The sequence below is a fragment of the Tetrao urogallus genome, assembly GCF_951394365.1.
Source record: "Tetrao urogallus genome assembly, chromosome: 1".
Lineage (NCBI taxonomy): Eukaryota > Metazoa > Chordata > Aves > Galliformes > Phasianidae > Tetrao > Tetrao urogallus.
This window is the reverse complement of record NC_136813.1, coordinates 190,318,393-190,333,112: the sequence shown is the minus strand read 5'-3', so window position 1 is coordinate 190,333,112 and position 14,720 is coordinate 190,318,393. Positions and strand designations below refer to the sequence as shown.

Below are 14,720 nucleotides of genomic sequence, written 5' to 3'. Positions count from 1 at the left end.
CATCATCGTTAACAATTTTTAATGCCATTTTCAACTACTTGTGATGTGGGAAAACAGCAGCTCTCCTACAGCTTTCCTTCAGGAGACCATAGGAGTGAACTCTTTTCATTCCCTTGGAAATCACATGAGAGTGCTCTCTCCAAACCCTTTATCCACTGCTAATGGAAAAAACCCTGTCTCCACCAAGCCTCCTGTATGCACACTGGGATGCTATTTGGACATGGGCTCATCAGTGGTTTGTAAAGCAGCAGACAGAGAGGTTTGCAGTCCTCTGTGTGCTCATTCCCTGGAAGGGGCAATCTGGATACCAATCTGGATTTCATGAGCGTGGGCTTTGGAGTTGATAAGCACCACATAGAAAAAGAAAGTGCCCATAGTTCGTGTATTGGTGCAGGCATATGTGCATCATCTCTTTCCAGTGAGATACAATTTGACAATGGTCCTCCTATATCTAGAAAATAGAAATAAATACATATAGAATGTCATTAACGTGCTATAAAACCATTACAGTTATGTGAAGGAAAATGCGTACTCTGACTCCATCAACTGTATTTTGAGAGGCTGTAGAAGAGCAGCCCATGAACATCTGTGTGTACTCAGAGACAGGATGTACTGCCTAATGCCACCGAGGCTGTCTGCTGGGAATAGAAACTCCGTGCACCCCATGGGAAATGAGGAAGTAGAAAGAGAAATCAGCAGGCTCAGCTATCTAATGCCGATCTGTTTCTGACACGTGGTGCTATCTAGTAAACCTGGGAGAAATTCTGAGGAAACAGCAAATAGCAATTGTTGCCCCTCGTTTCTAGGAAGATGTGAGCAAATATCCCCAGGATAACAACAACATAAGTCTCTCTTCTTTGTGTAATTTTTTGTTTGTTATTAAAAGGTGCAGATTTATATTGGTGCAGGTGTGTATTGCAGCAGGGCTGTGAACATATGTCCATTTCTCAAGGGGCAAAAAGGAACTGACAGTTCAGCTGCTGGTTCTGAGACACAGCTTCAAGGTAAGTCCTTGCTCCTTTCTCCATTGACTCCCATATTTGATGGGTTAATGGTTGGACTAGATGATCTTAGTGGTCTTTCCTACCCTAATGATTCTATGATTTCAAAGCATTTCCTTGATCTTTGGAATAAATACAGCAGGCAAAAGGTATGCTGCAATTACTGAGATCTAACCATCCCCATAGGAGAAAACTAGATTTTATGTGTGCACATACTTTTCAGAGTGTTAGCATTTTGTATTACAGGGTAAGGGGAGAAGGAATGACTTGGAAAAGAAGTGTAAGCATATAGAAGTAAAAATCTGGAGAACGTGGGAGAGGTACTTAGAGGCAGCAGAGACTGGAGGAAGCTGGGAACTTGTCACCATATGAACTATTCTTTGAAAAAATCACAAAATCAGGTGGAGTCCAGGAAAAAAAATCACTTCTAGTGATGTTTGGACAAAAACCCCAAAGAAGGAACATCGTTCCCAATGGAGATAAGCCAGCCCTCTGAGCCAGCACTCAGAGAATCATAGAATAGAATTGTAGAATCGTTTGAGTTGGAAGGGACCCCTGATGGTCGTTTGGTCCGACTCCCCTGCAATGAATAAGGATACATACAGCTACATCAGGTTGCTCAGAGCCTCATCCATCCTGACCTTGAGCATCTCCAAGGAGACTCCAATCCCCTGGATCCTGTTAGAGATGCAGCACTGCACTGGCGCTGTGTCACCTGTCTAGAAAAGGCACCAAAGCCTGGCAGGATACTTTTAAGTGGTGTTGCTGCTCACTTGCTGACCTGGAAAAATGTTGGACCTGATCTGAGATACTTTGGGGAAACTGCTTGCGAGAAGAAGCCTTGGGCACTAATGCACAAAATGACTAAAGGTGAACTGAGATGTTGAACTGTAGGAAAACACGTTCCATTTGCCTTTTTAAATATTCAACTTGATGATGACCACCATCATATTATCATCATCACTGTATCATTTATTATTGTTATTAATTTGTTCCCAAACAGGGGGTTGTCATCTGCTTCTTATGAATTGTCACAAGCTCCAAGGGTATTTTGTGCTCTGGAATAAAAACAGCACAAACTGGGTTGAACAAGGTGCATCCCTTCAGCCAAGCCACTCATATCCATTGAGACTGCAGCATAACATTAGCATTATCTCAGTGATGCTGGACCAAGGTTGTATGAGATGCACTGAAGGTTTTGGGTGGCTGGAGCAGACAGGTACTCCTTGATGCCTTATCTAGCAACATCATTGATCTTTGCATCACTGCCAGCCAACCACAGTCTGCACCAAGCAGCTGGGAGTAGACTTGGAGTTTGTACCCTATTTTGTATGCACCTTCAGGATAAGGTATATTCAAGATACTATTTTGTCCCATGACTAGAATTTGGCTTACAGCCATAGCAGAGACTCGGTTCAAGGTTAATCAGAAATGCCATAAAACACCTTGCATAATGAACCTGTGAGTTTCAGCTGGCAAATCACCTGGAAAATTCACACCAAACTCTTGAATAAAGGAGGGAGCTTTCTCTACCCATGACCTTGCAAAGCACCTCTGGAAAAACCCATTTTCAACACAGATCCTGGCTCCACCCCTTGACGATCCAGCTTGAACTCCTGGTTGAGAAATCCAATAAAAACGTATTATGGCCAACTTTCCCTGCCTGGAGACTGTATATAAATCACCCACAGTCACAACTTCAGATTGTAGCAGGGGCATTTGAAAATCCTCTACAGTTTTGGGGCTGCAAGCAGCATCACGTGAATAAACCTATTTCTGTGCTTCTCTTTCACACGGTAGGTTGGTTTTTGCATATCTGAAATGAAATTATGTGTATGTAGTAAGTTTGTGGAGGGGGTGGTGCAAAAAAAGGAACTTTTCTGCTTGAGGAGGTTCAGCCCTCCAGGGCATGACAGAACCACCTCTTGTGGTTTTCTCTCCTCAGTTTTCAGCTTGCTTCTCATCCTGTTCCTGATCCAACACTAGTAAAGAGATAAAAGGCCTGATAAAGGGCCTGTGGGGTAACTGCCCACAGCAGTGGGAGTGGAACTGGATGATTTTTAAGGACCCTTCCAACCCAAGCTATTCTGTGATTCTCTGATTCTGTGGTTTTATGTCTTGTGTCATATAAAGGATATCTCTGTCTCAGTATTCCAAATGCAATGGGAATCAATACATGAGGGTCAGAGAAAAGAATACAAAAGGGCAGTGTGCAAGGAGACTTTTCCAAGCCAAGAGCAGTCCTCAGCTCAGACACCTCCCCAGACAAATGTGGGGTTTGTGTTTTAGAGGCCATAATGCCTTCCTCTCCTGTGAATCCCTCCAGCTGCTTTTCCTACCAGCCTGATTTCATATGCTAATTATTTGAAAATCACTCATTTGAACATCTAGCAATGAAAATGGAAATATCACTGCTATCCCAAAGCCTGCAGTGCAGCTGAAAGAAGATAAAGCATCCTGCACCACAATGAAATTAGGAACAGTTTTCTCCAACAGAAAGATCTTGCTGACTGCTGACAATCATGTCAACACCTGAGAAGGATGAAATAAATCTATTTCTGGACCAGAAATAGAAAATCTCGTGTCCGCTCTTTTCATTGTACAGGAAAAAGAACATGCAAAGCTGAAAACATGGATCTGTAGAAATTCTGTACAATCATAGGAAGAGCTGTAGCATTATATATCAGCACATCAATATTTTTCTCCAGAAGAGTGGTTGGGCTTTGGCACAGTCTGCCCAGGGAGGTGGTGGAGTCAGCGTGCCTGGAGGTGTTCAAGAAATGTGGAGATGTGTGGTTCAGTGGGCAATGCTGGTGGTAGGTGATTGGTAAGACTAGATGATCTTAGAGGTCTTTTCCAATCTTAATGATTATATGATTCCATGACTATCTGTACTGCTATAGCAGCTAAATAGAGGAATCATCCCTTGTGCTTGCTGCTGCCATCTGCTCAATCCCTTCTCTTCGTCCATGTGTCTCTGTAAGTTTTTGATTTTGGGTTGGACACCCTAAAAATGCAAGAATAGCACACGTTGCCCAGTGACAGCTGTCTGAGTGCCAGAACTCCAAGATGGACCATTTGGGATCATGTGTCTGATTTAAATTCTGCTGTGAGCACAGATAAGTTAGAGAAAAGTGTATTTCTGTGTGATCTTCAATGAGGCAAGGAACATGTGGTGAGCTTAGCACCACTGCGATTTTCCCTCTAAATCCCTCACAAGACTAATGCTGAACTCAGCATCCAAGCCGTTGGAACAGAATGTGAATCCAGCTGAGGGCAGTTGGAGCACTGAGGGCCATGGTTAGTGGGCATAGTGGGGATGGGTTGATGGTTGGACTGGATGAGCTTAGTGGTCATTTCCAACCTTAATGATTCTGTGATTTTATGATTCCAAAACCCATTTTAGAGTTCAGCCTTATTCTGCTGTTGTTTTTTCAGTATCCAGTAAGAGATGAATTGTTCTTCCTTGATCTTTCAAAGTCTCCTTCTCTACCAGCTGTGCCCAAGAACAAAAATGAGTCCAGATTTGATGAGCTTTCTCTGAGTTTGTTGTCTGCCTGCATTTGATCTCCAGGTGACCAAGAGCTCATCCCTCAAAGTCCTCCCTGCAATGCTGCTGCTGCTGCTGCTGCAGATCTCACTGAGCTGCCTCTGGCTGGGACGTGGTGAGGTGGTGACATCCTTTGAAAGTTCATGCTCTCAGTTTTTCTTCCGGGAAACCCCCCCAAATGAAGCCCTGGAACCAGAGAGCCCAGCCCGGATCTGCCAGCGTTACAAGAATCAGTATTATTTTGCCACCTTGTATGACAGGAGCAGGCGTATTCCCGTGTATTCTGCTTACCTGTACCAACCTGGATCTGGCACAAGACCCAAAACCTGGCTGGTGGAACCCCAGGTGAGCGTTCTCCTCATCTCCTCTGGGACTTCTGTGGGCTCCATGGCTCTTCTCTTCATCCTCTTCCCATTCTATCCACCTGTAAGGACTCCCTAAGTGACCTAAGCTTGAAAGAGAATGCCTGTGCTCTTGTTTTCCCCAAGCCTGTAAAACAATAGAGTGTTGACAGATTAAACTAAAAGAGGCATGAAAAACATAGAGAGAGCTGTTTGTGGAAGTGGGTCTGAATGGAGCAATGAGCAGGACTGGTGACAGTGTGATGAGATGTAGGTGATGATGAAGGTTGGATGTGATTAACAGGGGCAGCAGGAACTGAGGAGAGCCTTGGGCAGCTGTGGGATGTGGTGATGAAAGGAAAGGGAACCAGATGTGTCACACTTGTGTCTCTCCAAAGTCACCTCTCAGACCTGGGAGAATAGAAAATTTATCCATAGCTCATGTATCCTTCCACATTCCTGCTGCAGACTGGGTCTCAAAGGTCACAAGCCAAATGAAGTGGTGTCATATTTTGAGCTTTGTTTTATTTTAATCTCTTGTCAAGGAGGGACAGCTTTATGATTTCTCTGTTGGAAGTATGTTTTCATTGCATTGAAATGGCAGAAAATGAGTGCTCAGCACTCAAAGACTTTTGCTCCAGAAAACCTGCTCCACTACTCCCATCCCCAGTACTAACACCTTTTCTTCTTTACCTGTCAAGCTGATGGGCCTGAGTTATCCCAAAACAATGGAAAGAGAATGGACACTCTCAAAATATTACAACGTCACTTCAGAGCAGATTGGCAAGAGCCAAGCTATCCTCCAGGATTACAAGAACCTGACGGGTTTGAACCGCGGCCATTTGAACCCCAGTGGACATCACTCTGACTCCAGCAGCAGGACGGCAACCTTCAGCCTCACCAACATCGTGGCCCAGGATGAAAAACTCAACGGTGGTGCCTGGAACAACTATGAGCAGCAAACCATGATGAGGAGGACGGTGGGGTGTAACACAACCTACGTCGTGGTGGGTGCTGTGCCTGGGAACAACTATATTGCCAAGGGCAGAGTGAATAAGCCCAGCCACATCTGGTCGAGCGCTTGCTGTGAGGTGGACGAAAACCACAGGGAGGCTTGGGGGGTCATTGCTGAGAATGACAAGAATGAGGTACAGCTCCTCACGCTGGGGGAGCTGGAGGAGGTGTTGACCCACCTTTATGGGAGGGATCAGGTTTATCTGTTTGATAGTGACTGTCCCAGGGAATAAGCCCCGATTCACATCATAGGTATCCTATCATACCCACCAGCATTTGTCCTACTTCTCTAGGGGTTTTCCAGTTGTACTCAGAGCCTCTTCTTTGAAAATAAAAGGAAGAGGCCAGTAGAGCCTCTGGCTCATTTGCTTTCCTACTCTGCTGCCCACCCTTGCAATGATGTTTCTGGGATGAGTCCCTGAAAGCTCTGGAGGGACAGTCTAGATACCAGTCCGTGGGTAAGGAATCAGTTTGTCCTTAAGACTAGAGACATACTGCTTTTTGTTCCTCCCTGTTTCTCCATGCCCACATACAGACTGTGGTTCCTTACCCTCTTTCATTCAACATTGTTGTTAACATGCTGTTGATTTATCCATTGCCTCCTCAGGAAAGTTCCCAGGCAAGGTTGGCTCAGATAATCCATGGATTATCCAGATTCCTCCTTGGAGATACTCAAAATCCATCTGGACCTTGTAATGGACAACCTGCTCTGGCTGACTCGCCTGACACAGCCAATGGCAAAAGCAAAGAGCAGACAGAGAGAGGAAAGTGGAAAGGAGGAAGGCTAGTAAGCATGGGAAGCACATCACAGCTCTGTTGAGCTCTGTAAATAAGTAAAATAAGGAAGGAGATAACCTGCATCTAATCTCTAAGCTCCCTAACCCTGAGTTTACATGAAGGCCATGCTTATGTAAATTTACTAGAACATTTTTGTTTGCTTGGTTTTGGATCATGTACCTTGAGAGCAAGAGCAGAGGTATCAAGCAGCTGGGCTTAGGGATCAGATACACAGCAGACTTTGACCAACTAAAGATAAATTTCTGTAATGCAGTGGGATAACTTCATTCTCTGCCCTACTTTTGAACCTTTTCTGCAGATTTATATATGATTGATTTTTTTTTTCCATTGTAAAATGTATTCAGTGGGTATGAAAGTTCAATATATGCTGTATAATTTTGTTCCTGAGTTGTTTATGATATAAATTATTTGCTCCAATGTTAAATCCTAGAATTGCTTTCCACTGAAATTTCCACTTCTAGTAATGCCTTAGTTTGTAAGGCTTCTTTGCCAGAGATAGGCTGTCCAAACCCAATCTGAAAATACCATGACACCTATCATCACACTGTCACTACTTCACAGAAACACAGAATCACAGAATGGCCAGGGTTGGGAGGGACCTCAAGGATCAGGAATCTCCAACCCCTCTGCCTCATACAGGGCCACCGACCCCCACGTTTAATACCAGACCAGGCTGCCCAGGGCCCCATCCAGTCTGGCCTTGAACACCTCCAGGGATGGACGGGGCATCCACAACCTCTCTGGGCAGCCTGTTCCAGCACCTCTCCACTTTCATAGTAAAGAATTTCCCCCTGGTATCCAACCTAAATCTTCCCTCCCACAACTTCAAACCATTTCCCCTTGTCCTGCAGTTATCTACCCTTTCCAAGAGATGGTTCCTCTCCTGTTTGTAGGCTCCCTTTAGGTACAATGAGGTCACCCGGCAGCCTTCTTTTCTCTGGGCTGAACAAGCCCCGCTCCCTCAGCCTGTCTTTGTAGGGGAGGTGCTCCAGTCCCCTGATCGTCTTTGTGGCTCTGCTCTGGCCCTCTCCAACAGCTCCCTGTCCTTCCTGTACTGGGGGCTCCAGACCTGGACACAGTACTCCAGATGGGGCCTCACAAGAGCAGAGTAGAGGGGGACAGTCACCTCCCTGTCCCTGCTGGTCATCCCTCTGCTGATGGAGCCCAGGATACCATTTGCTTTCCAACTGCAAGAGCACACTGCTGGCTCATGTTCAGTTTTTCATCCATCAGGACCCCCAGGTCCTTCTCTGCAGGGCTGCTCTCAGGGACGGCTCCTTCCAGTCTGTATGGATGCCTGGGATTCCTCTGGCCCAAGTGCAAAGCCTTGCACTTTGCTATGTTAAACCTCATTAGGTTCACCCAAGCCCACTATTCAACCTTTTGAGGTCCTTCTGAACGGCATCCTTCCCTTCCACCGTGTCAACTGCTCCACTCAGCTTGGTTACTTCTTCTATAAACTGTCCTCTACCAAGAAGATCATGGTGCAAACTGCACATACAATCTGTCTCACTTACTAAGATAGCAGCTTGACCCTGAATTTCTCAGCTCCTGAGCAGCTCAGCTCCAGTGCTATTGGACTGTTGTGACTCCAGAGCTGACCCTGTGTCCGTAGTCTTCTGGCATCTCTGCCACATGCTCCATTGCTCACTGCAGAAATGTTCCATTAGCCGTGTCACCTTCCCTTTCACATGGTTCATTAACCTGCCAGATCTCATCACTCACCCAGGGCACACTTCTTTGAAGGCTGCATAGAAGCAAGGGGGGCAGGACCTCGAGGCTATCTCCAGTGGTACCTGGGCACCTGAGCACAGGCAGCCAGGTCCCACCCAAGTGGCATCATGGACATCTGCTCCTGTCATCTCCAGTGCCATTCTGGGAGCAACAATAGCACCAGTATTTGCTCAGTGAGGTAGGAGAACATTTCTAGAGGACAAAATTAGGGGCACCACTCATATCCCCCTTTCTTTGTAGACCCATATGGACTCAGGTCTCCTGCCCTAACATTTCAAACTGTCAGGAGTTGTTTCAGGTTCATGAATACATGGAGCACTGGACTGGGACTGAGACTGCTTTACGAAGTTTCCAATCCATGAAATGAAAACAGAATTATTTTCATTTTACTGTGCACTGTGTCCTAGAGCTGAAACAGATAGTACAACAACTTTCAGTTTTACTGTTTTCCTCATCTGCCGCACTAGGACAGATATTTTTTTAAGGACTGGGGGAGTTTCAACAGTACAAAAACAATATAAAAAAAAAGAGAGAGAAACCTTTGGTTTTGAGCAAAGAGAGCTGGAAAACAGGACTACCCGTGCACAGGAAATTTTGTCATTTCAAAATGTGGTTTCAATCTGAATCACAACAAAACCCCAGAAGTTTCCAAATTCCCCTTTAAATGGAAATTCTGAAAGTTTGAGCCTGGAAATGCTGAAGCAGGGTGTTTCTGATACCTCCTCCTGCCCTAGACATGCTAAAAGAAAGTGACTTTCTCATCAGCTTGTGGCAGCACCGCGATCTGCTTCCCTGAGGATGTGGAAGGCTTTCTGGGGACATCTACAGTGACATTATTCAGGAGCATCTCCAAGGGTCACCAAGCTCTGAGCGTTATTCTGGCAGCTCTCATCCCAGATGGACTTTTTGGGCACTGCACAGCTGGTTTGCAACTCAAGTATGCAGCCAAGCGATTGAAGGAGTGGTGTCAGGAAGGTGAGGGAAGATGTAGGCTGTTGGCGAGATAGAAGACTCAATTTCAGGTCTTGCAAATGGGTGAAACCATTTATGCAGAAACGCTCGTAGAGCTCTGTGTAGTGGTACCACTCTGCCCTGCAGCCAAAGACTTCACCCTTCTCCCATATGGACCTATCCATAGTTGAGGCAAAATCATTGGAGCTTCTCCAGAATAATATTTAGCATGGATAAAAATGCTGAAGCTTTAAAAGTAAAATCTATCTGGGAAATATCTTCCCTGAATTTCTTCTACACAAAAACCAGTGGAGAAAATAGGGAATTAGTGACCTGGAAATGACTGATGGAGCTGGTGTTGCTGGAGTCCTGAGTTCTTTGCTCATATGCTTTCATAGTCCCTAGACAAGCATATATTGGCCCTGCCAAACATTTATTCCTATAGAAGTAAAAATGAATGTAAAAAGAGTGGGTAACTGAAATGTTAAGAGTGTGACTGAGAGGCGGACCTGTACTATTCACTGCCTTCCTGCACTCAGATTGCATCTTTTAAATTGTCTGAGATATGGACCATTTTTGGCTGCTGAATGGTACCTGTGCATGACGTCCCCACCTCTTGTTTTTTCATTTGTCATTGCAGCCAAAAGAATCGTGCTTGAATTTGAACTTGAGAAATTATTTTGTCTTTGGGTGGTAGCAGATGCTTTCAGCAGTGCCTTTAGAGAGGTGAATGGCATATTCTGAAAGTCTCAGTTACTTCTGGGGCTGGGTCTCAGCTCACTGCTTGGGCATCTTTAAGTAGGCATCCACATGTGGGGGTAATTCTGCAGGATGGGCTGAGTTGTGCTGCTTGGCTTCCAGCTGTCAGTGCAGAACCTCTGATAAATCCTGTGCTGTGGCATCTATCCCTGTGATGCCTCTGACAACACTGAGTGTATCAGACCCTGGCATATTTTTCTGTTTAGGGAACCAGATCAAACTGTAGGTGTTTCCATTGAGCTCCTGTCTGAGCACCCCATAGAGTCGATGAGGATCTTTTTGATGCTGTCTGGAAAACCATTCAGCCTGGTTGGACTTCTGCATTTAATAGCTGAATCTCTCTGGACTCCCCTTTTCTCCACTGTGATGGGACAAACTCAGACTGAGACACAGAGTCATGGAATCATTATGGTTGGAAAAGACCACTAAGATCATCTGGTAAAATCATAATCTACATGAAGGCACATGCAATGGCAGTGTGCAAGATTACTTTTTGCTACGGACTTCAGGAAAACCAAGTTTTCCGACACCTGAGTATATATATATACGAAACAGAAGTATATGTTTTTTCACCCCTGTGTGAGGGTTGGGGAGCTTCAGTGCCTCTAGGCTGTACAAATCTACTCACTGTTCACATTATCTGTGTTGTCAGAGATCCTCCTGTGCAGGACTTTTTAGTTTCCTGCTGCATTTTAAAGGTTAGGTGTAGCAGTCCACCCATGATGCGAGCTTTAGACAGACCTCTGGAATAAAACTTCTTTATATCACGTTCTTCTCATTCAAAGTAATACAGAGAGACAAGACAAAACAAGAGAGCAACCATGGCCAAATAACCAGGAGATCTTGATGCTGCAGTCTCTGGCAAAGTTAGCAATATCCTTCCTTCCCTTCTTTTATCACACTACATTATTCCTCCTCCTCATTATGTGCTCTACAGCTGCCAGCAGAGTAATGGAAAACAAATCTTGGATTTTTCAAAGTTCAGCTCACACGGAATTACAAAATCAGAGAATCGTGGTGGTTGGTAGACATAACAAGAAGGACTAGCTGCATTCAAACACCTGGAATAATTTATTGTTACAGTTTGTTGATCATTCCATGCTGAGAAAATCAAGTTTACCAAATAAAAGTATCAAACACCACACCTCATGTGAAATAAATGGAGAAAGCATTGGAGAAAGGCTATGGAGAAAGCAGGACAGTGACGGTTTGGCCACAGCCTCCTTCAATGGTGGATTTTGCTTCCAGGCTGCACCCTATTGATTTCCTCTGTGTGTCGCACTGAAGGATCGAGCCTCCAATACAAACATTTCCCCAGAGGGCCAACAAGCTCCACCAGGAGGTGAAGGACAGCTCGTCTGAGACTTATGGCTTTCTGATGAAGTACATATGCAGCTCCCATGCTGGACATCACCTGAGTTCTGACCCTTTGTAGACATTAATAGCTAAGAAAATTGAATCCTGTAATATTTCTCCAGTATGTATGGCTTACAGGTACCATGCCAGCAATATATCTCCCTTGATTGCCAAGAAACAAAGACAAAACATGGAGAGAGAGCCCATGAAGCAACCTGGCTAGAGAAAGTAGAATAAGTCATCAGAGCAATGGGAGACATGACTCATTTTCTGTGTAACTGGCTAAAAATGTACGTGCTAGAAGCAGGTAAAATATTAGCTTTCTGCAGTAAACTGCCATGAGTGGGACAAGTCATGCCCACCTAATTGCAGTGCTTAACATAGTTATGTTAACAGTAACTAATGTGCATTAAACAAAGGAAACAGGAGACCTCAGTATCACTGCTTGCACACTTCAGAGCAGCTGGCAGGTTTGAAAAGATATTATCTGTTGCATAAATACAGATTGCTGTTTGCTCCCATACAATATACCAGTGTGTAATAGACCGTCACGTATTTATAAAGATACATATTACAAATCAGTCCTGTTCCAACAGGAATAAAGCTATGGAAAGTATAAATGTCAAAGCTATGGAGTGAGAAAAACTCAACAGGAATATAACTCATTAAAGTAATGTCATGCACTCTATTACAAAATAGAAAACCAAACTAACACGTCATGCCCACCGAATTAGAAGGGATTAATCCTGTTTGGTTCTTGACATAACATGTAAGCATCTACAGGTAATCTGGTCAATTTGGGCATCATTTAGAGTCAGTGCAGAGAAACAAGTGCCTTTAAACACTGAGGGATTTGGTCTACATATGGGCACACGTGTGTATATCTATATGTACAACTATGTACATATAGATGTACAGTTACATATACATATGTGTATATATGCAGTATATGTGTATGTAGATACATATGACACAAATAAATAACTATAGGCATACATATACATATAGGGTGAGATAAACATGTTCCTCTAAGGAACTTGTTCCTTCCCATTGTTTGTCTCAGATTTGTTTGTATTTTCTCAGTTGAACTCTATCATACCAGGCAGAATGAAGAAGAAGCAGAGGTCTATTCAAACCTCATAAATTCCCAATAAAGTAGGTATATATCAAATATTCCACATGCTGAAGTCATGCTTTAATCTGTCCTCAGATGCCTCTGCACTAGGCTTTTTGATGCTCTGCAAGTATAAAAGGAACTGCCAAATTAATCTTGTGCCTCCTCTGCTCCGGAGCAATACTGGAATGGAATGGGATGGAATGGAATGAGATGGGATGGAACGGAATGGAATAGAATAGCATAGCATGACATAGCATAGCATAGCACAGCATGGCCTGGGTGAAATCAGGCTTCCAGCATCTCTTTGTAGAAAAAGCGGTGTGTGATCTGTAGGGACAGTACTACCATCTAATGTGCTTGGGTGATCAGTCCATTTGTCCACCTGGTCACTTACATGAGGTTGTAATGTCAGAATACTATAATTGCTATACTGTAGAAGTGTTTCTGGGAGGCAGCTTCAGGCAGGACTCTTTCCTCATCTCAGTGATGGAGTGCATTCCCTCCATCTGTCCTCTGCAGATGAAAAGTCACCCTGCTATCCTAAGAATTAGGCTGTGATATTTTGTGCCACCTTCTCACATTGGATGTGAGTCTCCAGGCCTCCTGCTTATTTGGTCCTGCTGGTCTTGGAGTCACCAGTGCAAACTGGTTGTTCTGTAGCATGGCGTTGGTTTCACTAGCTTAAATCTCAGTGCCACAGTTCCCTGGAAAGTCATCACCATGGGTAGGAAAGACTTTACTACAGGGAAGAGTCGGGTTTTCTATGGTTTCGTCTGTGCTTACTGGGAGAGGTGACAGAATTATAGAATCTTAGAGTCATAGAATCATGGAATCATTCGGGTTGGAAGGAACTCTTAAAGGTCATCTGGTCCAACTGCCCTGCAGCAAACGGACACCTATAGCTACATTGGGTCACTCAGATCCCCATCCAGACTGACTTTGAATATCTCTAGAGATGGGAGATCTCTGGGCAGCCTGAGCAATCAGTCTGTAATTTCTGCAAAAGACACCACTTAGGACCTCAGTTACTGCTTCATCTGGTATTGGTTATTTCAGCCCTCTGTCCCACCACAGAGTCAGGGAGATGCCAATTATTCTTGAAAATTTTTCACCTATCATATTCTCAGAAACCCCGTAACAGTCCAAGCACAGATTGCACCACAGTAGACCATCTTCAATAAAACAAGTTTCAAAGCATTTTCTACACTACCTATGGCTTTATCCTATCACATACTGACTGAAAGCACTGCTAAACACATTGCTGGTGGCTTCACAAAGTTATTTTCTGTGTCATGGGTGGGGGTAGTGAGATCTAGACGATCTTTGAGGTCCCTTCCAACCCAAGCCGTTCTATCACTCTGTGACTCTATTCTATAATTCCTCCCGCCTTGTAGAGAAAAGTTCCCATTCAGCAGAGAGGCAGAGCCCACTAGTAATTAGTAAAAAACATAAGGAGAAACTGGAATGAGCATTTGCAGAGAAAGAGTAGAAAAGGAGAACTTCCAAGTGTGAAACAGGGACACTTTGGATTACGTTGGCGGAGGAGGCTCTGAACAGGAACAAGTTACATCTCAGTGTAGTAATAGAAGCAGTGAGGAGGCCAGACTAAAATAAGCCTGCAGTACAAAGTTGTCGTGGCACGTCTGAGAAATCAGGGGGATGAAGGACAAAGAATTACTTGGTGGTGATGGCAGATGCTCCATCAGACTTCCCACAGATCAGCCAGATAGAAAAAGACTGATTGCGCAATCTATCTGAAACCAACATATTTGCATAATTAACCTTAATTTCCTCGCAGGATTCATTTTCCACCCGTTATTTGAACTGTCACTCTCAGTTCCACAGTGGCTGAGACAAAGTGGTTTTATGCACACTTCTTGATTTCAGAAGCTCTGATTCCTCCTTTTCTTTTGCCAGTATTTAACAGCTGAACCAGACAACCCAAAATCCGGGGTCATTTATTTAATACCAGAGAAGGTATTCAGAAATCCAAGCAGTGCAGTAATGAGGTGGTAGATCCGGCTGAGAGCTCTTCCAGGGATTTTTTTAGGTTTCACATTTTCCTGGTTCCTTCCCGTTTATCATCTCTGCTCGGTGAC

At 44.3% G+C, this 14,720-nt stretch overlaps 1 protein-coding gene across 1 annotated transcript; it reads left to right on the top strand.

Moving 5' to 3' along the window:
• Positions 1-4,611: 4,611 nt before the first annotated feature.
• Positions 4,612-6,139, top strand: LOC306952764 (endonuclease domain-containing 1 protein-like; the record flags this gene model as incomplete). Its single annotated transcript, XM_079543517.1, has 2 exons — positions 4,612-4,896; positions 5,594-6,139. 2 exons carry the CDS (start codon positions 4,612-4,614, stop codon positions 6,137-6,139), a joined length of 831 nt encoding a protein of 276 aa, XP_079399643.1.
• Between the last annotated feature and the right edge of the window lie 8,581 nt (positions 6,140-14,720).